At 33.4% G+C, this 25279-nt stretch overlaps 1 protein-coding gene across 4 annotated transcripts; it reads left to right on the forward strand.

The window, feature by feature from the left end:
* Window positions 1–757: 757 nt before the first annotated feature.
* On the forward strand, window positions 758–25279 carry Csk (C-terminal Src kinase). 4 transcript variants are annotated; one of them, XM_026637767.2, is made up of 16 exons: window positions 758–914; window positions 12394–12484; window positions 14829–14945; window positions 16359–16439; window positions 16661–16742; window positions 17912–18005; window positions 19520–19666; window positions 20115–20205; window positions 20306–20425; window positions 20647–20770; window positions 21115–21280; window positions 21566–21733; window positions 21919–22135; window positions 22221–22307; window positions 22443–22625; window positions 22870–25279. In XM_026637767.2, exons 2-16 carry the CDS (start codon window positions 12437–12439, stop codon window positions 22870–22872), a joined length of 1728 nt encoding a protein of 575 aa, XP_026493552.1. In that variant the 5' UTR covers window positions 758–914; window positions 12394–12436; the 3' UTR covers window positions 22873–25279. The 4 variants fall into 4 exon arrangements, with proteins under 4 accessions (XP_026493552.1, XP_026493554.1, XP_026493555.1 ...); XM_026637769.2 differs by having other exon boundaries at window positions 20650–20770; XM_026637768.2 differs by lacking the exon at window positions 758–914 and adding an exon at window positions 5313–5696.

Raw genomic sequence — 25279 nt, forward strand, 5'->3', positions numbered from 1 at the left:
TAGTGTTACAGAATTATTCTAAATCTAAAGCTGCTACCGATTTGGAATTTAGATTCTACTGAAAATAGCCGGTATGAAGTTAGTTTTTTTTAAATATTTGAGATACAAAGTTATATTATCACTTAAATATAATTAATATTATATTATAATACCACCTAAACGCTACTTGCAGTCCGGCATTTTTGCTTCTGTGTCTTCCTGTTAGGGACCATAAATTAAAGTTTCACTAAAGATTCTATAAAATAAAAACACATTTCGTTTTTGTAGCATTGAAAATTAAATTATTTGTTGTAATCCTTATGAAAAATCTGACCATTTGTTTTAAAATCGATAAGAAGTTAAATATTTAACTCAAAAGTGAATGTAAAGAAACAGTGCTGAACTATTAGGATGACTTTTCCAGTGTTAAATACTTTTTAAGGCTATATTAAATATCAGTAAACTATAAAGCTAGAAATATATTTGCAATGGAGGCACTAAGCAATCACACGTTCTTTCCTATTGAGATGCTTTGTAAAGACTAGGAGCTTAAAATGGAGCGTTTTTTTTATTTTAAAATACATGAAGTCCGTATGTTTTCCTTTTTTTATAGTATAATATGTTGTACAACTATAAAATAGTAAAATTTATATTTTCATAAAAAAAACCTTTAAATTCCTTTTGCTATTGATTGTTTGAATTTATTTTTTAGTAAAAAAAACATAAAGTGCACTTTAAAATTTTAAATTTTTATCTGTCCTCAAAAAAATATATACAAATACATTGACGTAAAATAAATTTATAAAATGGCGGACATCTGCGAGTGACGTATAAGTTGTTTATGATTATCAATAATTTTCATCAGTGTTGTGACTAAGGATGAAATAAGAGTTTACAAAAATAGTTAAATTTAGTGCTATCTTCAAGTAATTTTGGTAAGTTTGCTAATTTTAACTTTCGTGTAACGTCGATTTCTAACTAGTTGACATGCTGCTGAGGCAAGTAGAAGAAATTGTAGGCGGACGACTTCATAACTATACGTTTCTGGGATAGGGCAAAAAAGATGTAATTGTGGGATTATTTAACAATGATCTATTATGCAACAAAGTTATAGTTGTAATTGATGACCTTAAATTTTCGACCATCTACAAACCAAAAATCGATCTTAGAATATAAAAGGAATAATATTTCTGCCTTATTTGTAATATAAGTAAGGCATATGAAATTACAGGAAAAACGTTTTAAGACAACTTTTGATTCTTGGGACTCTTGAATCAGTCTTCTTCAAACTCATTATCTTTATCATTAGTTTTTGTATACTTCATTAACTAAAGTCTCCTGTAATTATTACAATAAAATATACTAAAGAGATATCATTCATGTTCTTTATCAATTTGCGGACTATGAAACAGTAGAATACTTAAATTCTCTTAATATTAAATAATCTTTTAATAATCAACTTACTATGATCAATATTTTTTGTATTGTTTTCTAAACATTTATTTCATGTATTTGTAAGCAATTTAATATATAATCTAAATGGCTCTAATGTTTTGTTGTGCTATATTTATGATATTACGAGTGTTACATAGATCTTTACTAGAGCTCTGAAGTTTGCATGTTCTAATTAATAAATGTTCTTTCATTCATCATTAAAAAAATATAACTAATGAACTGAAAAGATTTATCACAAAAAATATTTGTTGCATAATATTTGATACACCCCAATCCTTTTGAATAATAATTTGGTTAATTAGACCACCAACATTGATGGTCACAGTATGAGTAGTTACTTAAAATTCTGTGTGGCACTGAGCTGGATTAATTAAGTACATAATTAAATTATTATTAAACAAATTTGAAGAAGATATTCTTGTTATAGTGTAATTTAACCAAGATTCTGATTATAATATGAAAATGCTGTAACAATTATTAAATATTAATACTAAATATGGTGCATATTTTGATTGACACGAGCCGAGATGACCCAGTGGTTAGAACGCGTGCATCTTAACCTATGATTTCGGGTTCAAACCCAGGCAGGCACCACTGAATTTACATGTGCTTAATTTGTTTATAATTCATCTCGTGCTGGTGGTGAAGGAAAACATTGTGAGGAAACCTGCATGTGTCTAATTTCAATGAAATTCTGCCATATGTGTATTCCACCAACCCGCATTGGAGCAGCGTGGTGGAATATGCTCCATACCTTCTCCTCAATGGGAGAGGAGGCCTTAGTCCAGCAGTGGGAAATTTACAGGCTGATTATGTATGTTATGTTATTTTGATTTATAAAATAATTTATAGCATTTATTATAAATGGTAACATGATAATGACCCATAACTAAGAACCATTAGCTTTTTAGGTTTATGTATAAAAAGGTAAGCGGTTGGGCAAATTGGTCACCCAAGTGTAAGCAGACAGTACTGCCTGCAGACATTGGCATTGCAAAAAAATTTGACCTCCCCTAACATTACCAATGTGCGAGCAACATGGGAACTGAGTACTTCTTCCATGTTTTTACACCGGCTCACTCACCCTTTTAATCAGTACATAACAATATCATGTACTGCTGTTTGACAGTAGAATATGTTATGAGTGGTTAACACTAAGCCTTACCACTAGCTGTAACTAAAATAAATATAGTTATTTTTTTTTATCAATATAAGCAAGTGGTTATTTATTAATGTAGATGCTGTCTGTTACTCTCTTAATATAGTTTAGAGATAAATCTCTTTTTAAATATTTTATTAAATATATGTAATACAGGTACATAATATTACTTCATAAAAAACAGATACTGGCCAATAATTCCCCTATTAGCATCATCTAAAAACTTACTTAATCTCACTCGTCTAAAAAGTCTTGATTAGTTTAATAAACTGATGCAGTTGGATGATATTGTATGGGGTGAATCAGCCATGGTTTCATACAAAATCAACAGAATATAAACTTCCACTCTTTGTAAAGTTCAGTATTTGCTCCAAAGTTTTCGATGGTATCACTTAAAAGTTAAATTTTCCTCTGCTTGCTACTTGTATTCAACTTTTGCAAAATATTATATGACACAATAATATAACAGTAGTTTAACATCATCACATTTTGCATAATATCAGTTTCTATTCCAACATATCTCATCTTGTGGACTATTTGAATATTAAATCATTGGATGGGGGAATGGGGATTAGTAGTCATCACAATAAATTCTAAAATCAGAATTATTGATGTCATTCTGAAATCTGAATTCTGCTTTGCTAGTATGGATGTATGGTATAGTAATAAATATGTGACATCTCTTTCCAAAAATACTAATTATTCTTGTTATTTAAATGGAAAATCGAAATTATTACAATACTATTCTGTTGTATGTGACACACAGACACTTTGATCTTTATCACATTTTACTGTATTATTTAGATGTATCCTTATACCTCTTTCAAACAAATAAACAACTTTGACTTTCAATTGCTGTTGTATCATTGGTCAAGATCTTGAGTAATCTATGGTTTTAATATTTATTATCTTTCGTTGAGAATCTTTTTTTTCTTGTATGTTCGCCTGTTCATATCATACAATTTGCTTCTGTTTTCTGTTACGTCTAATAATTATTGGTATGGTTCATATGATTTTTTACCTTATATTTTGAAATTCCAGGTGCTTCTATAGTTTTGAAGAAATGTTGTTATTTGTTTATCTGCATAAAGTAAAAAATATATGCCTTTGCTTGCTCAAGGCTTCCTCTGCATTCAAGGAGAAGGTAGTTTTATCTACGTAATTTTTCAATTGTCATTTCGATCAGTTTTGTGCTTAGGTATTTTTTCATCATTGTAAAGTTGAGAGCGATTTAGATTGAACTTCTGTGACGATTACTTGCAAATTTATATTATTTTCTGTTCTTGTTATTATACTGTGTAATGTGACTTGTAATATTTTGTACCTCTTATATCGATATCCTCATCTTTGATAGTGAAGCTATAAATCATTACATAAGAAATTAATATTATATACACAATAATGCTTTCTATCAATCATCGAATTGTGGTTGATACTTTTGTAAAACGGCGAAATAGCTATTTTAGCTTATAAGCTGGCTAAATGAATTATTGATGAAATACTACTACCTATTTACGTAGATGGTGGTATAAATTTTCACTTGAAACCTTTATAAGACATACTCGTAGCTTCAAAATGAAGTCTCTGCCCATACGTGTTGACGGATGTCGAACAGAACGACGGCTGCGCGTCCGATGACATCACCCCGTCCTAAGACACCGTGACTGTTTACACTTCTAATTAGATAAGCAGCACATTGGCTAGTAGTATAGTTAACCAAATGTTGAATGAAATTTCATATTTTATACCTCACTAGCTATTCCCCTGCGATTAGATCAGATTTAATTTATTTTTCCTATAAATCGTGTGACTACATATCTACATATGTTCTCATGTTTCAGACTAACTATAAAATAAAATTAATAACGATTACTTAGTACAAGGTAATAGAGAGTTACATACATTGACCCTTGAACGGGTGACCAATACCCAACTTTGGTTCAAAAATCACTTATTACGAAATTTATGCATAATATACATATATACGTATATATTATTCGAAACCGATACGATACGATCTCTTTTTATACTTAACAAAAGTTAGCGAAGAAATTGTCTGCTTGTCTATATGTTTGAACGGAGGGCATTTTGTCAGTCAGCTTCGTGGACTTCACGGGGCATTGTGACTGGAACACTACCGTACACCGGATTCCTCTCACGCTCCAATTGTCACAAACACCACTAATTGTATTGCGTTTTTTCATCACACGGATGTACTTATGGAATTAACACGAGTGCACTTTAAGTCATAAAATCAGTATAACTCTCTATTATTGAAGTTAAGAAACGAAGGAGACCTTATGATTGACAGAAAGATATTGCTTATAACTTAAAATTGTTTTCCTGAATATCTTGAAAAAATAAAGCAACTCAAGATATTAAGAAATAAATTACTTTACAGATTTATGACCTCACCTTTTATTTTAAATTTATTTTACGTGTAAAATAGTTTTTGTATTTGTGTTTTTATGTGTATATATATATATATAACACCGATATCCAATGAAAAAGATTTTTGAAATTTCTTTACATGTAATTAAACAATAAAGTTTAAGATTAGGCCAAGTGTGAATTTTAAAATTATTGAGTAAATATTTCTTAGTGATGATAAACAATTACAGAAGGAAATAATGTTTGCGTAACACGTTGACTAATTAGGAAATTTAACTGGACAAGTTGATCGCACGCCGGCTGACCCACAACGGCAACGGTCCCCTCCGAGTTCCGACAGTTTGTGATTGACGATCACCTCGGCCGCACGTTGTAGTGCCGAATCATGTTCGTTTAGCGAATCATTTGTATTTTCATGGTCTTTGCAGAAATTGCAAGACTTCGTCTCTTTCCACGCATTAGTCGCCTCGTTGTTGTTGTAAATAAACAAAGGAGCCTCCCGCGCGCGGTTGACTCACTTAGTGACATCGTCAATTGTGTAAACAACACAGAATAACACAGAATAATTATTTTTTCCTATATTAAAATATCGTAATAATTTAATTTATCTCTTCTTATCATGTGTACATTGATTGCGTGTCGTCGTGTTTGTGATATGTTGAAGGTGCTGATGAAAAAAAGAACTAATTAATTGGATTATTGTAAAACTATGGTAGGCAATTTTAAAATTACTGTACTCGTTTGCTTGTATATATTTAATACGTAGGTATCCTCAGCTAACTTGCGAATATTCTATTCTCGGAAAAAATCAATACTCCCGATTTAAAGTTAAAATGTTGCACGCCTCGTTGCTTAAAATAAACCATATGGCTACCCACCGAATAATGTTCTCTTTCTTGTCTAGCAATAATCTCGACGACAAATCAAAAGACGTAAAATGTTTAAGTAATATAGACATTGACCCTAAATAAAATTATACTGTTGCAATATGAACTTGAGAGAAGAGACAGAGAAGTGTAAGTGTGTTCAAATCCAGACAAGCTAAACTGTGTTTTAAAAATCACTATTCATATTATTCTCGGCACCTAAGGAAATGTCGAGGAAACTCACGCATGGGTCTTTTTTTATATATCTGCCACGACGCATTGTACCACCGCTGTGGTTCTTTTTCATAATATTCCTAAAATTAATTATTAAATTTGTAGTGTACTAGCGAATATTCCTCCATAAAAGAATATTTACTGGTATCATAAATTACTGTAATTTTAAGCAACTTTTTACCATTTGCAACATTATATGAGGTCAGTTCAAAACAGTAATCTTTCATTGTTACAAAAAAATTTAAAGTTTTGCAACAATATTCATTAACCATATAATATAATTAATCATTTAATCAAACAGGTTTTAAAACTGTTTCAATTTTGAAACCACGCATTACTATGTTGATTAAGTTTTTATATTCTAATAATTAGGGTATTTATTTATTAAAAAAAAACTTGTATATGTACAGTTTTTTTATATTACATAATACATGTATGTTCATTTAATAAAATATAGATAAATTAAAAACTTACTAGATATTAAAAGTCCCCTTTTAATTTTAACTTTGAATTAATACAAAAATTAAACGAATACCAAAAATATCTATTTAATATATAAAAAATAAATATTTAACGTGATAAACGAAATACTAAAAAGGTTGTAATATTAAGTGTGGAATTCTGCTGATCTTGTATGTGTATATGTCGTCGCAATCGTACAAGGCCATGATATGACCGCCTTGTTTGTAAATTGTGATGTACGTAGGTTTTATGAGTCATCGACTCATCCTATTACCATCTCAAATTAGAGTACGAAACGATCAAAAGGGTATCAATGCACTTTAGTTAATAGCTTCAAACTCCACATGTGTTTTTGAATAACTTACTTAAGAACACAGACCCTTTAATGAATACATTTGAGAAAAGTACGTTACTGAGCTAGATTAGTAATCTTACCTTATTGAGACGTATACATTTTTAAAGTGGCTATGTATTTAAGTAGAATTACTTACAAAGAGATATTCCATGTTTAAATGTACGTAGGAAGTACCGAGACTTGTATTTTCCTTTTATAAATATGACCGTGGATGGAAGGAAGCTGTTTTATTAAGGTCGGCTTAATTTACTTTATAATTTAGCGTTTTAATAAAATTAGTTTCAGCGGAAATTAAACGATTTGCTAATTATTTGTTTCTATTGCGATTAATATATTGTTATTTAATTTTTTTTTCACTTTGCAACTATGTTGCTTCCAATGTTGAAAATATGGATCGAGAAATCGTTATTCGTTATTTAGGTACAGTGCAATAATTACGATGTTTCATATCATCAGCTTCATTGAGTTCCCGTCAATGGTCTCTATATAATTAGTTTATTTGTAATAAAAACATCATCCATGTTCTACCGTTCCATATAAAATAATGGATATTCGACCACATTTGATATTAGATAAAATAATTTAAAAAAAAGAAAAAAATGAAAGTGTTCCGTATTACTGTCCTTATAAAGTCCAACCTTACCCCGAAATTTCCACCCAACCGATCTTATTTTCATCACACTAAAATCTATCATGTGTCAATTTTATTCTCATAAAAACAAATTACTTATTCCGGATATAATTGAAATTATCCGAAAAAAATTAGGTATTTTTAAGTTACGCTTATTATTAAATTAACCTTTTTTATGTGTTTTGCTTGTTGAAAAACTAGTTCCAATACGGACCTTAACAGGAATTTCCTTCCACTATTTAAAGACGTACTATCATCCGAAATAATTTCCGTACCAGTTCTTTCTGATACAACATTTTTAATTGTTTTAACATTTAAAACTGAGCACCGGTTTCATACTGGATAAACATACACAACCTTCTCGTTCCGGATTGACTTGTAATATAAAAGTAGATTATACATTTGTAAAGTTAACGTAAATAAACTTTGTAACCTTGTCTCTAACTACAGTCGCATTTTTGAGGCTGAAGGTGTCAAAGTCTTGGCTGAAATTCTATCATGTTCTTAATTTCTGCGGTGAGAAAACCTGTATGTGCCGGATGAAAATGCGCCACATGTATCCACCAACTTGCATTGAAACAGCATGATGCGTTCCAAACCTTCTCCTCAAAAGAAGAAAAGGCTTAGCAAAACCGCCGGGGGAAATATTCATATCACAATGTAATATGTCTTTCTAATTGCCTTTGAAACGTAATCTGCCTAAGAGATTTAACTAGACGGTAGATTATTCTCTGGATTAACACATGAGATACATTTTGCAACAGGAAAGGCATCGACTGAAGAAGCTAAATAAAATTATGATATGCTACAACTTTAATAAAGTTCAACTGAGTAAATTGAGCTCTCTACGCTATTTCCATCGATTTTATACAATAACATTTAAATATTATTTTATTGGATTTTATTACAATGTGAAACTGGAATTGAAATGACAAATGGAGACGAAGGAAGTGAAAGAACGAACACATAATCAACTTCCGCTATTTAGAATAAAGGTGTTTTATTTAATGACAGCTTCGTTTAATATAAAAAATATTTTCGGTATATTCATTTTCTTAAAATTGCATTTTACTTTCAAGGTGACTTGAATTTACCAAATTTACAATGCACTACAGTTCCGCATGTGTGAATCAGTGCCAACACAACTCATCAAAGATATTTTGCGAAGGTGTCGCGTAATCTAGTGTTTGTTATCATAGCTAAACTGTGTTTACTACTACTATAGCCAAATATTATTGATAGATACCTATTCAATAAAAGTGTCTGGTGAGTAGCAATATCGATGAATCGTCAAGATCACACCATAAACAAACATTAGTAAAATTGGCACTCGACACACTAGGAGGCGTTCGTAATACGTATAGTGGATGAAATGAAAGTGAAACGTGCGCGTGGTGGAGTGGTCGTTCAACTCGGCACGCGCCTGCATCCCCGCGCGGTTTCTTTGCTCGTAGTTATGATTTCAATGCAACTTGTCGGTCTACTCTAGGGATGTCCAAAAGAGAAAATTTTTATTTAAATATTAACGTTCGAAATCGAGCCGAAATTGAAAGTATTTTAATTTTTTATTTTAATGGCGTTAGAAGACATCATTTTAATAGTAACCAAAAATATCTAGCCTTACACTACTAGGAGAGTTTTCGTCTTTTAAATTTGTTTCGTTAAAATTTATCAGCTGTCTTATTAATAACTTATTGTATATTACCAACGAAAGATGTCTATGTAGTTGAATATCACATACAGGCGTATTTTATATTTCCTATGATTTCCACTATTGCGACACGAAAACAATTAAGTGTAACTGATATAAAGATCGCTTTATCACTACAATAATGTCTGCATTTGACCATGAGGTGTCGTTTAATGGCGTGATAAAAACAAGTTATCGTTTTGGTATGTAGAAAACGTATTGGCGTGCAAGCGGCGCCGACGCTGGCAGCCACGCATGCGGCAAAAACTGGCTAATCGCCGGCCCGTCGGCTTACGCAACGTCTTATAAACATACTCGAATTCGGGCTAGCTCATGTCAAAAGTTACATATTACCATATCCGCTCCATTGTTATTATCTATTCGCATATTTATACAACAAACGTTTTAATTATATTTTTAACTTTTACTGTAAACCTATCCATGAAATATTTAAGCATATCATTTTAAAAAACTTTTTCAATAGTCAATATACCAAAGTTCTTTGGTAGAAGTAGACACTTGACACCCCCGTATGATAAGCTCATTTTGCATACAATAAAAGCTTTGTAGATTTATATCACCTCGTTAGGAGTGAAAGTAGACAAAATGTAAATTTTCTACTTTTGTAAAGAAATGAATATGATAAAATCTATATTATATGTGGTCGAGGCTTTGTTGAAATTATTGCCTTTAGATTCGTTTTATCGCACATGTGCATTGTTTAATGCATATGTGCGAGGTAGGCAACCGCTTATATAAATACGAACGGGATAAAAGCGCCATGTCTCATTAATTTGACGACAGTATTATAGACACACGTTTTAAATAATCGCAATCTACTCGTTTATTTGCGCATTGCGGTGTGGTGTGGGAAGTTGGCAGTAAACTAATATGCGTTCCCGTCCACTCGACACGGTGTAGCAATATTGCGTTACAAATACGAGCGTATTAGTCTCTTCGTAGATAAACAGTTCTTATATTTATATACCTATATCACGTCCATTTCTTAACTTTAATTTATTCATTTTATGTAATTATAACGTCTCAGTCGTCTCGCGAACAGCAACGTAAAACATTATACCATATAAATAAATCGCTAATCTTTAACTCTCGCTATGTTTGTTTACATAGTTAGTAAAAACGATTTTCCTGTTATTGTAAACGTTTAAATAAATTACTTCACAGAAGCGTAATAGAAGTAGAATCACGATACTCGACACGCTCCGCCGGTTATATGTTCATTCGCATGTTCTATATTATCGGCGGGAGAATGAGAGTGATTCAGCGGGCCACTCCTACATAGCCCGTATAAATAATATTCGGCTTTGTTTCATTTGTCACAGATCATGGTGACGTATATTTGCAAATTAGACCTTGTCGGAAACATATTGTAATTAAATGATTCAGTGTCGTGACACGAGACAAGGGTAAAGTAAGATGATAAATTAAGTTTATTTATTTATTTAGTTTTACTATATTTAACTACTTCATTATATCAAACATCAATAGCCCATTAGGATAAGAGCCTGCTTTGATGTAAATCCCATATTCGATCCAACTTTGTTATCTTGGGCAATATTCAAAATTAAACGGTTGTTTTTTTTTTTTAAATGAAGGTTTTAGTGAAATTAATTTAAACCTTCAATAAAATCAATGAGTCAGCGGAAAATTAAATCTAGTATAAATAATATATTATCGGTGTTATTATTAAAAATTTTACACATTTATGTGATATTACAACTGAATTATATTCCTAATGGATGTGTTAAATATTTACTTTTTAATATACTTGTTACGTTACCCAATGAGAAACACATTGGTCTCAGACACTCGAGTTCGTGTACGTAACGCGATATCGTCTGGGTTTCAATATGTTTGCTTTCTATGTACAAAGTAATATTTAATTACAATTTTAGCATACATATATATGTATAACGCAAATTTATGACAATATTGTTACATTATTATATTCATCACATTTGCTTTTATATTGAATAAATCCTCAGTTATTTTACACTAAATATAAATCTTTTGTACGAATGTATTCTATTTTGAAAGGAGAGTGAGCTATCATTACATGCCCAAACCATGTAACATTTTAGATTTTCCCATGGTTGACGCCCCACTGAAAGTATACTGAATTGCGTAGGTATATTGTAACGGTCAAGAGTCACCTTACCTCTTGTGTTAGTATTTGCTCGTCTGCCTCCGGTTATTAATCAGAAGAAAAGCTTCCAGACTCACTAATATTTGTTTATTTTAATGTAATATTATTATCAACAAAAATGCATTTTCCTGCAGTTCGACTGATTTATTTCGGGATGAGCCCGCCCGCAGCATGACGTGAGGAAATGAGGAATTAGGTTAAGAAAACTCAAGCGATATTAAAACAAAAAAAAAATGATCCAAATTTCGATTCAAACGCCTAATTTACATTTTATTTTGTATTCATTATAAATTTGCTATTTGTAATACCGTCCGTGTCGGTTTTGGCCATATGGTGTTGACGGGTTGAATAAGTCTACATAAAATGTTTATTAAGCCCATCTGGGTACGTACCGCCCAATATTTTACCGCCAAAAAGTAATGCTTTGTATTTTTGTGTTTCGGTTTGAAGGGTAAGTGAGTCAGTATAACTACGGACATAAGGGTCATAATATGTTAGTTCCCAAGGTTGGTGTTTTGGGAGTGCTATTTTATTTCTTACGACGCCAATGTCTACGGCGATGGTGACTAATTACCGTCAGGTTTATTTGTCTGTTCGCCTATCTATTTTATAAAAAAATAATACATATAAATATATTGATTAACGCGGCGCATGCCAGTAAAGCTCCCAGTCCGCATGATTTTATGGATATCTTTTTCTTCTTTATCGATTATATCGTAAAATTTTAGGCAGTTTATACAACCACCCTATTTATACCGCAAAACCATTCTTATGAATCACTTATACTTTGGTAAATATCATATGAAAATCTGTTGGGTAGTTTTTCAGTTTAGCACGTTTAGACAGACATACGTGGCGGGAATTTTGACTATGAAGTGATAAACAAAATTATTTGATTGCTAAAGAGGAAGCAAAACTAAAAAAGGACCTAAAAATGCACCGCTGAGAAAATAATTAAACATTATTTTGTTGTTTTATTTAAAGTTAACTGTTTTTGTTAACAGATAATGAGGTGCCCGTGAAGGGAGGTGCTAATCGTCTCCAGATATGAATTCGGACGTGCATCGTCACCAAGCTCATCCGCCGTTGGCGCAGGTACACTCCCTTTTCACAATATACTTCAGAATGTTACTCGAAAATCATTCGAAATTGAATTGGAAGTAAGTTATATATTGCTAATTTAAAAACGAAGTCCTAAGATATGCGTATATAATATAATAATAGGTATATTAATCTTACCATATTGCGTTATCGGAGTTTATAATAAGCCACGTGTTCAATCGGGTCGCTTGTATGGCAAACAAGAGAATGATTGTGTCGCATTCCCTCTCTGGTATCCCACAATGAGGCAATGTTATATATTAATGACGATTGCCATTAAAAATACCTCCTAAACTTGTTCCTTTATTGATCAAACTACATGCTTTTTAGGATATGTTACACGATATAGATCTACTTAAAATATTGTAATGTAAATCTGACATATTATGTAATCATTTATCACATTGTTTGAATAAGTGTCTATTTTGCATTGCATCTATAGTATAATAGTTAACAAAATGTGAACATTTTTGGTGCGATGAACGTAAATTCAAATTATAATTGGAACAAAGGAACTGAATAAGATCTGTGAGAATTTAAATAATGAGAAAATGTTTGTAGACAGTAGTCGCCGACCATATTGCTCTGAGTGTTGAGTACTTGCATCGCAATAATCTGGCGTCCGGCCAAGTTCAGTTTTCAATGGATCGTTAACTTTGACGTGTCATAGTAAACATTAAAAACTACATTAATCTTTTATTATTGCAGTAATTACTATGAACACGACATTTTTGTTAAATAACTTTGAAAATTGATCCATATTTTTAACTTATTATATATGTAAGACGAACAAGGCATATTTCATTCACTCACTTTTTGTACTTGTCTTTTTCTTTGAGTTAAATTGATTTGAGCAAGTGAATCTTACTCAGCGATGACTAAACTCAATAACTTAAACATGACTGTTATGTCGTCAAGTATTCTTATATTTATTTAATATCCATGGACTAATCAGTTTAAATATCATTAAAACTGTTATTTTTACTTTATCAAAAATTTACCATAGATCCGAGGAAGGTTTCAAAGTCAGTGGTTACTATGGATTGTAAAAAAAAAAGATATAAAAAAAAATATCTTTTTTCACTTTTCAGTATAATTACCTATCCTCGAATTCAATACATTGTGCAAATCGCAATAATAACATAACTTAATTAGCCTTCTTGACTTCATTTTCGTCATTAATGGCACTGTCACCGTAAATCACATTTTAAAATTAGATTTTGAAGTCGTTAGAGACAAAACCTGTACTAAGTTGGTTAATAAGCGATTGTCATCTGTAGTCATATTAACCTACCATCTCAACTTTTCTTTTGTGTACTGGCGCGATATCTTGCAAAAGAAACACTTTTGGATAATTTTCCTCGTCTTTTTCTTTGAAGACTTTCAGTCTTGTCAATAAAGTGCAGTACTCTCCGGTAATTGGCGCACCCTTTGCTTTATAATAAATTTATCGGATTGCTTCAGGTTACGAAAATATCTAGTCAAATTTTTAATGAATTTCTTGTACGCTTCTATCTGATTGCAATAACTCAGACTCAAACTTATGTCTCATCCCAAGTCACAATCTGCTTCTAAATCCGTGTAGGGTAACCTCACCACGCAGCTCTAAAAGTACTTAGATGCATAAATTCGCTGTTGCTTTTGATGCGACGTGAGCATTCTCAGCACTTATTATTACACTTTCATCGTGCCAAGATTATCACGTAGGATCATCACAATGTAATAATACTATACTCCGATTAAGATAGATAGCTTATTTTTAGTTGACTTCTAATACTCGTTTGTCGATTTTTCTACGACGTTTGACTTGTCAATCCATAGTCCCTGGACTAGGGTCGTTTGCAATTGATTATTGATCTATTTTTAATATTCCTTGATTCTTGCAAATAATTATTTTACGAGGGCAGTGGTACATTATGGTTCAGTCAAGTATTTGGATTGGATAAGTGTAATTAAAGCGCGATATTCTATTTTTTTTGCAGTGTTTTTAGAAGCGTCTATTTTGGTGAATTATTACTTAATAAGTGATATATATATATTTTCCATGAATTCCCAATTACGATGGTATCAAGTAAGTATCCCTACCCTCCGTTTTGGACCTCCCCTTATAAGAAAAAGAACTAACTAATCTAAACCCATACATTTAAATGAATAAAAACTTCTTTTTAACAGGGATACTTGATAACATCACAACTGAGAATTCATGGAAAGTATATACACCACTAAATTGTGGCAAATTACATTTTTTTAAATAAATGATGAAATAGATTTTACTGGAAGGAGGAGGCATCTAGTTGAACAATTTTCTACAAAATAGTCATTTGCACACGTTTTCCAGCACGGTGTGCACAGCACGCAGAGCGTCGGTCCGTGCGGGTGGTACTCCGCATCCGCCACCCCAGCGCCCACTGCCCCCGCACGTCTCAAGCGGGCGCAACCACCCCATCAGCTACCGGTAAATTCGCATCATATAAGAAAATGTAAATTTTTGACGTATGCCTTGACATGACGTTGGCTGTGTTTATTTTATGTAGCAACCTTAAGATCGTAGGTTGGTTATCGTTTACGCAAATACAAGACAATTTTCTAAATGATCATTGATGTCTAACCGTACCTTATGCTATAATCGTATTTTCTATAGATTTATTATTTAATAGTTTTTTATCTAATAAATTTATCCATGAATAGTTTTAAATATACATGTCGCAAGCACACAACGCGCATCTCTGTTGTGATCTATAAGGTTAAAAATGGAAAAATAATCGCAGTCATAAAACACATAATACATTTGTTATTGTTACATAAGCAACTATGTCATTCTACCGGATGGTTTGTTTTGTTATTTATTTAACCGACTCCAAGAATGAGGATATTATATTTTTGACGCGTATTTATTATGCTTTCAATTATTTAAGGATTTGACATAGAAACAATTTTCAATACGTAAGTACATGTAAGAACCCAAATGGATAACAATTAGTCTTTAGGTAATTTTTGCCATTTCTGATGACGTATTTTTATTACAATTGGCTATTGTTAGCAATTATTCTTGTTGTTACTTGTAAGATGAGCAAAGTGACACGCTGAATCAACTACAATGTAATATAATACTTTGGTATAGATTATATTTTAAATCGCACTCTTTTTGGCGTTATTCAACAAAACAAAACAAGCTTAAATTATTCTTATTACGATATTCATATGAAATTATTTATTAATTGGACGTAAAAATTATGTCGAATTAATAAATATAATTTATCTCTGATCTCCCATTTAATCGGAGATAAATAAAATTTATGTTTTTGTTGTTTATATTAGTGCAGGTATATTCTTCAATTATAAATCATATGTTTATTGGCACGCGTTATAAATTAAATTTTCAAAGAAGTGATTACGTATGAAATCTGCATGCACGTTGTTTTAATATACAATAGTAAACTACGGATATAATAGAAAAAAATATTGAGTAAACATGAAACTATAATAGATCGTGGACGGATCGCTTTTATAAATTTAATATTGCAAGGCAAACAAGCATATTCTTCACCTGTAAGTTGCTAAACGATATTGGCAGTGTTATAAATATTAACTAATATGCCTGTTGTTGGCTTACTCTGAAGAGTAAACAAAGTGCCTATATTTGTTTGGCGATGGAATAACTGATGAGTGAGTGGTATCTACCGAACTGGCACAACGCCCTACCAGTAAGATTTACTTGAAAACTTACTTATTATTTTGATTTATATACGTTACTCAGATATAGCTCTCCTTTGTATTATAGTAGTTATTTATCAAATACAATGTTGTTTTATAAAACACACCTACTTATTGCATCACGTATTCATATTGTCTTCCTATAATGTTTAAGTCTGGAGGAGGAGTCAGCGGAAGCAATGGTCCTCACGCGCCGCTCTCGCCCACAGCGTTACAAAATTCTGTTCCACATAACGTAAGTTCGTTTTCGATGATATCGTTTAGAGTTTAACTGAAAAAATAAAACTTTGGGCTAAGATATATCAAATTTAAGTTTGAATCATTTTCTTTGGAAACAAACTCGATCCAGTTAAAATAATCAAAAAAGCAGTGAATAGTATATAGATACAAGGTCAAGAGAATGACCACACTGTTGGCGAGTCGTACGCGAGTGTATCGAGCGAGCGTTGTCCGCAGAACGTGATGTCGTCGTCGGTGCGCGCGGCGGCGCCGGGCGCGCCCGCCCCCGCGCCCCTGCACGCCTCGCAGACCGGCGCCGGTGAGCACACGCACTCACCCCACACATATGCTAGCATCCATATATTTACCCACACGAGATTTATTGGAATCATATTCTTTTACGCGTCTCAATTATGTAGAAATTGATCTCCGACTTGACGAAGGTAACAGAGAGCAGCTGTGACAAAATAATAAAAATAATTTACATCTACCAATCTACCGATATTTATCTAGCTCTTACGTTGACCCGTGAAGCCACTAAACTACAAAAGGACCGATATGTTCATATGTTAAGCGTTTAGTAATATGCGTTATTCAAATGCATTTCAAATGGTTTTAAATGCACCACAAGCTTAAAACATAAATAATTCATGATGATCATTATACTGACACGCTGAACACGTGATTAGCGATACTTCTAGAGTGTGTATTGTCGCAGGATCATTTTATCTCTAACCTATTTAAAATATGATGTATCTCTTTGTATCCCTCGTATGTTATTATGATCGCGTTTTTCGAGGAAACTACACAACAGTTGCTAAGAATTATTGAACTGGATTGTTGAAGGTTTGACTATATAAATTATTGGGATTGGGATACCGTTCTTATGTAAGTAATAAGTATAGACTTATCTAATTGTGGGAAATAATTAATTTTATATTTTAATTTTCAAGTAAAAATATATTAAAAGAAAACCAACCAATCGCGTCTTCTGACGTCACTAGCGCACCCACGCCCACCCAGACATACAATAGGCATTTTTAAAGTTATCCTTAATAATTTAGTTACAACGAATAAATGATGACTATGATTACATAAAAGTCGTAATTAATTTGAATCATGTAAATTATCCATGTGTCATCACAATGAGTTGTGTAATTCTGACATAAAAACAAACAAATGACTCGTGTTACCCGTGTGTAATTATAATTTCTATGCTCATTCATTACAAGCGAAGACTTTGAATGAAGACCAAACGTTAATAGGCCTCTCGATATAAAATGGCAGCTAATTAGTGTTTAATGATGTTAACGCGTCTCATGTTCTACTGCTCTAGAATCGTTTAAAAAAACGTCGGATTTTTTTTCCTTTTTGTTAAAACATGAATATTTATGTGTATAAGTAGTAATATGTGTTAATATATATGTGTATTTTTTGTAATTAAATAAATATCGTTAATCTTAGTGGTATTTTTTTGTATATCCACAGTAGTTCCAAAGGGACCGAGTGATGTTCTCGTAAACTCGTCGGGTCAAAATCCACCGCCCGCTGCCAATAGGCTCGTCAACATGACGCAGTGGCCGTAAGTTGATCATTTCTACTGTTGTTCAATTGTTTCAGTGTGTTGTATTTGTTAAAAGGCATAACCTATACAAATAGTATACGTAGGCAAGCGGGCTATGAGGTCACCTCATGTTAAGTGTTTGTGTGCATGTAGTTACACTAACTCCGAGTAAGTTCTTCAAACTGGAACAGAATAATACCGAGTATTGCTGTTTGGCGGTAGCATAAAATAAAGTAAATAAATTTTATGACATTTGTAAGATAAATTATATTAAATACGATTGTTTTGTTAAAATATCTCTATTTAGTTAAATGTATCTGTACTGTTATCTATACAATCAGTTTATCACAATTTAATTATCGTATATCGATAACAAAGTATAACTTATTTATTCAATTTTCGTTAATCAAAGTACTCGTGCCGAAGATGAGGGACACAAAAAGTGTTTTACTTGTGATAAGATACGGCTTATCTTAGGTGTTGTCTCGTTAGCATAGTTCGGTTCTACGAAGCTATGGAGACTGACAGTGACTGTGAAAAGGGTAGCTCGAAATCCGGTTCGCCGTTAATTAATTACGATGACTTCAAGTAATTATTACTTTATATTATGTTATCATTTTCGTTCGGTTGTAACGTTTGTTTGGCAATCGTAGCAATTTACCAGAGAAGTCGGTTTTGTAACGATAAGACTGTGTTGCGTCGTAACTAACGGTTGCAAAATAATACCATATATTACAATTAAGTGTTTTCGAAATTTAAAATTTTAAAAGATCGTTTCATATCAATGTTTCATATCAAGTTTGATAGCAGCTAACTATGAATTATTTCACAAACGAATGCAATTTTAAAATACATAAATAAATATGAATATAATCTGTTCCGGCTAAAAACCATGAACTGACCTCATCTAACTTTTTTTTTTATATATATAAATGGCGTTATTACCTTATTATTAATGGCGTTAAGTAAGATAAATACTTAGCAATGAGTTTTAATTGACTATTATTAATAATGAATTGTGAAACCGTCTCATTATCATCATTACTTCTCGATTTCTAGTAATAAATTATAATAGTAATAGTATAACAATTATTTTTATTATAATTGTCTGAAGCTTGATCATCAATCGAAATGATATCATTTCAGAAAAATATTTATGTACATTAAACAATTGTATGAATTTAGGTTATTTTTGTTTCATAGACGAAATGCACAACCAAACGGTTAGTGGTTTCCACCGCCAATATGAGGTTAACCGAGAAAACCTAAGATGTAATGTTCCTCGTGCCTGTAACTATATCGGCCCGACCCTCTAACATGGCATAGCAATACCAATTCTTGCAGTTTTGTGATAGAATAATCTTTCAGTGGAGGCGTCGCAGCTAGACCGGTTCGCATAAAGATCCATCATCGAATGTAATATGTATACTAGATTACAAGTAGATCTATTCGAATAGGCCGCTATAAGCGAGGATTTATCAATGAGACCACAAGTAAGTCCCACTAGAGAGTAACGGTCCCTGCGCCCGCAGCTGGCACCACGGCGCCATCTCCCGCGAGCGCGCCGAGGCGCTGCTGTCGGGCTCGCCGGACGGCGTGTTCCTCGTGCGCGAGAGCACCAACTTCCCGGGCGACCACACGCTGTGCGTGCGCTTCCGGGGGCGCGTCGAGCACTACCGGTACGGGACGGCGGCTATACAGAATAGTAGTCACTGATTTTGGGTCTAATTCTCAATTTTATTTTTTATGAAACAGGTTGGCTGACGGGCATTGAACCACGTGATGGTGACTGGTCACCGCCGCCCGTAGACATTGGCACCGTAAAAAAATGTAATCATTTTTTACATCTCCAAAGCGCCACCAACCTTGGGAGCTAATTTATGATTTTCCTTGTGCCTGTAGTCACACTGGCTCCCCGTCTCACCGCTCACCCGTCAACCGGAACACAACAGTACAAAGTATTGCTGCTTGACGATAGAATATATGATGGGTGGGTGGTACCTACCCAGACGGGCTTGCACAAAGCCCTGTCACCAACTAAAGTGGTTTCTGTAGATCAATTTTAAAGATATAAAAAAACACCTACACATAGGTAAGTTTAAAAATTTGTTTTCCTTATTTTCATAGAGTTAAATGGGCGACGGCGCCCGACAGTCAAAATCAACGTCTGACGATAGACGATGAAGAGTTCTTCGATAACATGCCAGATTTAATTCAGGTGAGTTTCATTTTTATTGATCACTGAAGTTATTGTGTCTGTGATCTTTGTAAAGTTAAATAATTTTAACGGAAATATTATTTTTGACAAATTTTTGCAGCATTATTTAAAAGATGCAGATGGGCTTTGTACAAAATTAGAAAGATGGCTTCCGAAATCATCTCCAAATGGTGCCAATAATAACAATGTTCTTCAACCGCCATTTTCCCCACTGCCACAGGTGCGTTTGTTTTTATTCATTATCGTATCATCTAATAACTAAGTCATAATTAATTACAAGAAATTGTTGATATAACTCGAATCTTTTGTACTCAATAAATCTTGATTATGTAATCAACATCATTCATTTAAAAAACAAATCTTATATATTAGTAATACAAAAAAATGCTTGATTGAATAAAACTAAGGAGAAATGTTCTTAATAATAACTCATTTTCGCAGCAGCCACCACCGTACCCGCCCACGCCGAGCGTGTCGAGTGCGCTGAGCTCGGGCCACTTCCAGCATGCCTTCGGGCACCTCTCCACGGACCAGCCCGACAGCGCGCAGAAGTTCGTAGATGCGCGTGAGTACTTCCCCCCCCCCCCCGCCACACTTAGCCAATCTGTTTTCACATGGTTCCATCCTGAGGCTGGAAGACCGCATCTAACATTTAACAATGAAAAATCTAACCAAGTTTATGTCTCATTTTAATATTAATACTATAGAGAAATAGAAAATAAAAGATTTATAGTTTGTAATTATTAAATTTAAAAAAGTAAACAAACTGACGGACCACATCTAAAAATCCAGCACTAAGTTCCATAAATATTGGAATAAAATGAGCAGCCTATTTGGGCTATAATGGCGTGAGAAAATATCAAAAAAGTATTATTGAATCTGAGTATCGATTTGTTTAATTCTTTTCAGGTTGGATTATAGCTGAACGAGATTTGGAAATTCGGGAAAATATAGGCAAAGGCGAGTTCGGCGATGTGATGCTCGGTATTCTGAATGGCACTCAAAAGGTAGCCGTGAAGATTTTAAAGGATCGAGAGGCAGCCAGCAAATTCCGTGCGGAAGCGAGCGTTATGGCGTAGGTTACTTAGTATATATAATGATCAAATAATATATTTACTATTATAAGTACTCCACTTTATACTTTATAGCTCCACTTCAATTAGTTACTAACAGACTTAATATTCTAATCTTTTAATAACAAATGCGGTGAGTGTTTGCAATCACTGCAATTGCAAAAAAGGGATCAATGTAACTCGATTGAAGCTCTAACTTATATCCACGTCTTAAATAACTTATTATTTTCTCATATAATTTACGATCACTAGGAAATATTTAGTAACTTATTCATGCTTTCTTCCAGATCTCTCAAACACGAAAACCTGGTTCGACTGCTTGGCTGCGTGGTGTTCAGTATGAACGGCAGCACGTGCATAGTGACGGAGCACTGCGCGCAGGGCTCGCTGCTCGACTACCTTCGCTCGCGCGGCAGACACTACGTCACGCAGCTCAACCAGATCAACTTCGCGTAGTTAGTGAACATTCCCGTTTTAACTCTTCCATTCGAAACGTCCAAATCGTTACTGACGACAAAGAGTTCCTCTTTACTTATATTATAAAGCCGAATAACTTCGAGCCGAGCCAGGGAGAAACCGCGGGCCAAAGGAACGTTGCGACGAGGGAACCGGTATAAATAACGCGCCCCCATCGTTCCAGCGACGCGTGCTGCGGCATGGAGTACCTGGAGCGGCAGCGCGTCGTACACCGCGACCTGGCGGCGCGCAACGTGCTCATCTCGGCGGAGGGCACGGCCAAGGTGGCGGACTTCGGCCTCGCGCGCACCGACGCCACGCCCGACGACCCGGCCGACGCGCTGCGCGTGCAGGCCAAGCTGCCCATCAAGTGGACCGCGCCCGAGGCGCTCAAGTACAACGTGAGTGTGCTCCACTTGTCTTCCGTGCGCTACGGCGGATTCGATTCTATGTAGTATGTGGTAATTATTTGTCCTTTTTTTTCAGAAATTTTCAAATAAGTCTGACATGTGGAGTTTTGGTATACTCCTCTGGGAAATATATTCTTTCGGCAGAGTTCCGTATCCGAGAATCGTAAGTGAACGATTTTTACGTAGTAAATTGCTTTATTAAATGAGAATGTTTTTCGATCATGGCCGTGCAAAATTTATAAAAGAAATATCGAACGTTTCGATGAGAGAAGTTGAAACGCTAACGACTCGCCCACAGCCGCTGGCGGACGTGGTGCGGCACGTGGAGCGCGGCTACCGCATGGAGGCGCCGGAGGGCTGCCCGGCCGGCCCGTACGACGTGATGCGGGCGGCGTGGCACGCCGACCCCGCGCAGCGCCCCACCTTCGCGCACACGCGCCTGCGCCTGGCCGCCATCCGCGACGCCGCGCACGCGCACCAGGTGACAGCGGCCGCCATGCTGCCTTCGTTTGTATTTGTAATTTATGCTCGGCGGTGAAGGAAAAATTCGGCCAGGTGGTTATCCACGCAGCCCTCGAGCGCTCCTCGTTTTGAGAGGAAAAGCGACCTTAGTTTGGCAGTTTATGTTCTTGAAAGGTCTAAATGTCAAACACATTTTAAAATAAAAAATTAACTCGATAAATCGCTATAAAATTCAAAATAGTAATTAAAATGTTTTGTTTCAGTGAATGCAGTAGTAAAAACGGTGAAACTTTTGAGTTAAACTTTATTACACTAGTGGCCGCTGTGAAAATGCAAGCTGTATTTTTATTATACAAGGTTTTAATCTCTCGTGTAAGTACTAAATTATTTTGATAAAGTATAAAGACTTCTTCCTCGCTTAAGAAGTAACCATAATGCAGGATAGTTAAAATTGGTGTGTTATAGAGGAGAATTTTATCTCATGTTGTGTATTTTTGCTCTCGCGGGGCTTTTAGTGGCCTCTCAATGGCGTGAAATATATTATTTAGTACTAGAATAAATCACTATGTCTCGCTTTCTATTGCAAATTATATTGTTCAAATTATGCACAAATTTTACAAAGCACAATAATCCTGGCCATGGACCATCATTTTTAAACCGACAAATAAAATGATAACTTTTTATAATTTTCATATTAATAATAATAATTTAGGAAATATTTTCATGATGCATATTATAAACAGAAGGCAAAGTTGATAAAAATATTGTGATAACATTTTTTATTAAATTATTTTTAGTACGTATATTCCGAGTATTTAGTGAATTAACTACCACTTTACCAATAATAGTCCACGGTAACCTAAAAATTACATTGCGCAAATTGATAAAGAGTATATTATGTATAATTTTTTATCGAACCTTTAAGATAAAATTTATAATATAAAAATTAATTGTTCAACTATTTCTAAAGCTAATGTTCCGATATTAATGATTGAAACCTACGAACTATTTGATTATAGTCGGCACTAAAAGCCCTTTTATAATTTGTAAGGCCTAAATAATATAATGTAAAATTCCTCAATGAAATAACGTGACCGTATGTCGGTACTATGGTACTGTCTAGTCAAATAACATTTGTAGTTTCCTTTGTATCATATTTTTTCCTCTATTTAAATATAAATATGGTGTCTGATCACACTGTAAACGTGAACATTTATAATGCACATAGAGAAATATATCGATAATTTATGAGTACCTACTGTAAGTTTTGAGCATTTCTTGTCTGCATGCGAGGAACTCGAAATGCTATTTTGTAATAATCTTTACCGATGTAATTTAAACACAAAACAATTCCATTATATTTTTATTGCTATGTGAAGAGACCACGTACATTAGTAATTCATTCCTTTACAATATTAGTGTTAAAGTCTGATATTACGATAACTCTTTGAATTTTTAGCTGATCTTCTTTGAAAGTTTTTTCTTTAAGATCGGTATTAGCACTGTGTTGTAGAGTAATCATGTGTGCTTAGATAAAATAAGGAATAAAGTTGTTTAACCAACTTCCTGGTTGTGTGCTAAAACGTAGTGATTACCATTGGTAATTTAAAATCGTAATGTACGATTTAATATTGTTGTTAAAATAAAATGAGGTTGTATGGTATAAATATAAAAAATAAATTATCATGACAAATGGAGACAAAAATGGAATCTCAGTTGGAGAAGTGTGATCGGTATTTCGATGTAATGTTAGTGGAACTCTTCTATGCTTGTCATTGTAAATTTTAAAATGATTTATAAACGATTCGAGAACATGTCATACGAAGTGTAAATATTTTTTTTATTTTTTTGATTATTGCAATAACAAGCATATAAAACACTACCCGATTATATTTTGAATAGTGATGATTTATTCAAAGGCTACACGATGGGAAAGTCCACTTATTTTCCTTATGCAATACTAGTTATAAGTGTTACATTGTTTTTTTACGATTAATTTATAAATTTCTTAAAAATTGGTTAGTAATCCGAGCCGAACATGGTCTATTAGCGCGTCGCAATGTGTTCATATCATTCTATCTATTGCTACGATTTGTTTTTATCTAAAGTAATAGACAAATGTAGATAGATAAATTTCATGCTTAAAATTCATGTAAAACAATGATATGATATTAATTTGTTCCTTAAAATATAACTTATTTTTAATCGAATATGTAGTAATATTGTAATTTCCGAGCCAAATATAGTATGAATGTTTCTTATGAAAAAATAATGAGACTGTGCGTTAATAAATTTAAATACATATTTATCACCTACATAAAATATCTACTTATACGTGTATACATTTTTGCGATCGCTAATAGATCCTTACGACTCCGCGCAAGAGTCATTTTTTACCAAAGTAATTTCTTCAAATAGCAACCTTAATATTATTTGCAGTCTTCCTTGTTCGATAAATTGTAATAACACACAACTTTAATATTAACGAATACTAGTCTAAAGTTTGTTAACTTAGGACGAAGAAGAGCGTATCTGAAATGAATATACCCTGTAATATTTTAAAGGTAAAAAATGAAAATCTCGTTTTTGTTTTTTTTATTATTGTACTATTTTCAAAATGTAAATACGTGTAACAATAAGGAATAAATGTATTATAAGAAACTATGAACATAA

The sequence above is a fragment of the Vanessa tameamea genome, chromosome 14, assembly GCF_037043105.1.
Source record: "Vanessa tameamea isolate UH-Manoa-2023 chromosome 14, ilVanTame1 primary haplotype, whole genome shotgun sequence".
Classification (NCBI taxonomy): domain Eukaryota; kingdom Metazoa; phylum Arthropoda; class Insecta; order Lepidoptera; family Nymphalidae; genus Vanessa; species Vanessa tameamea.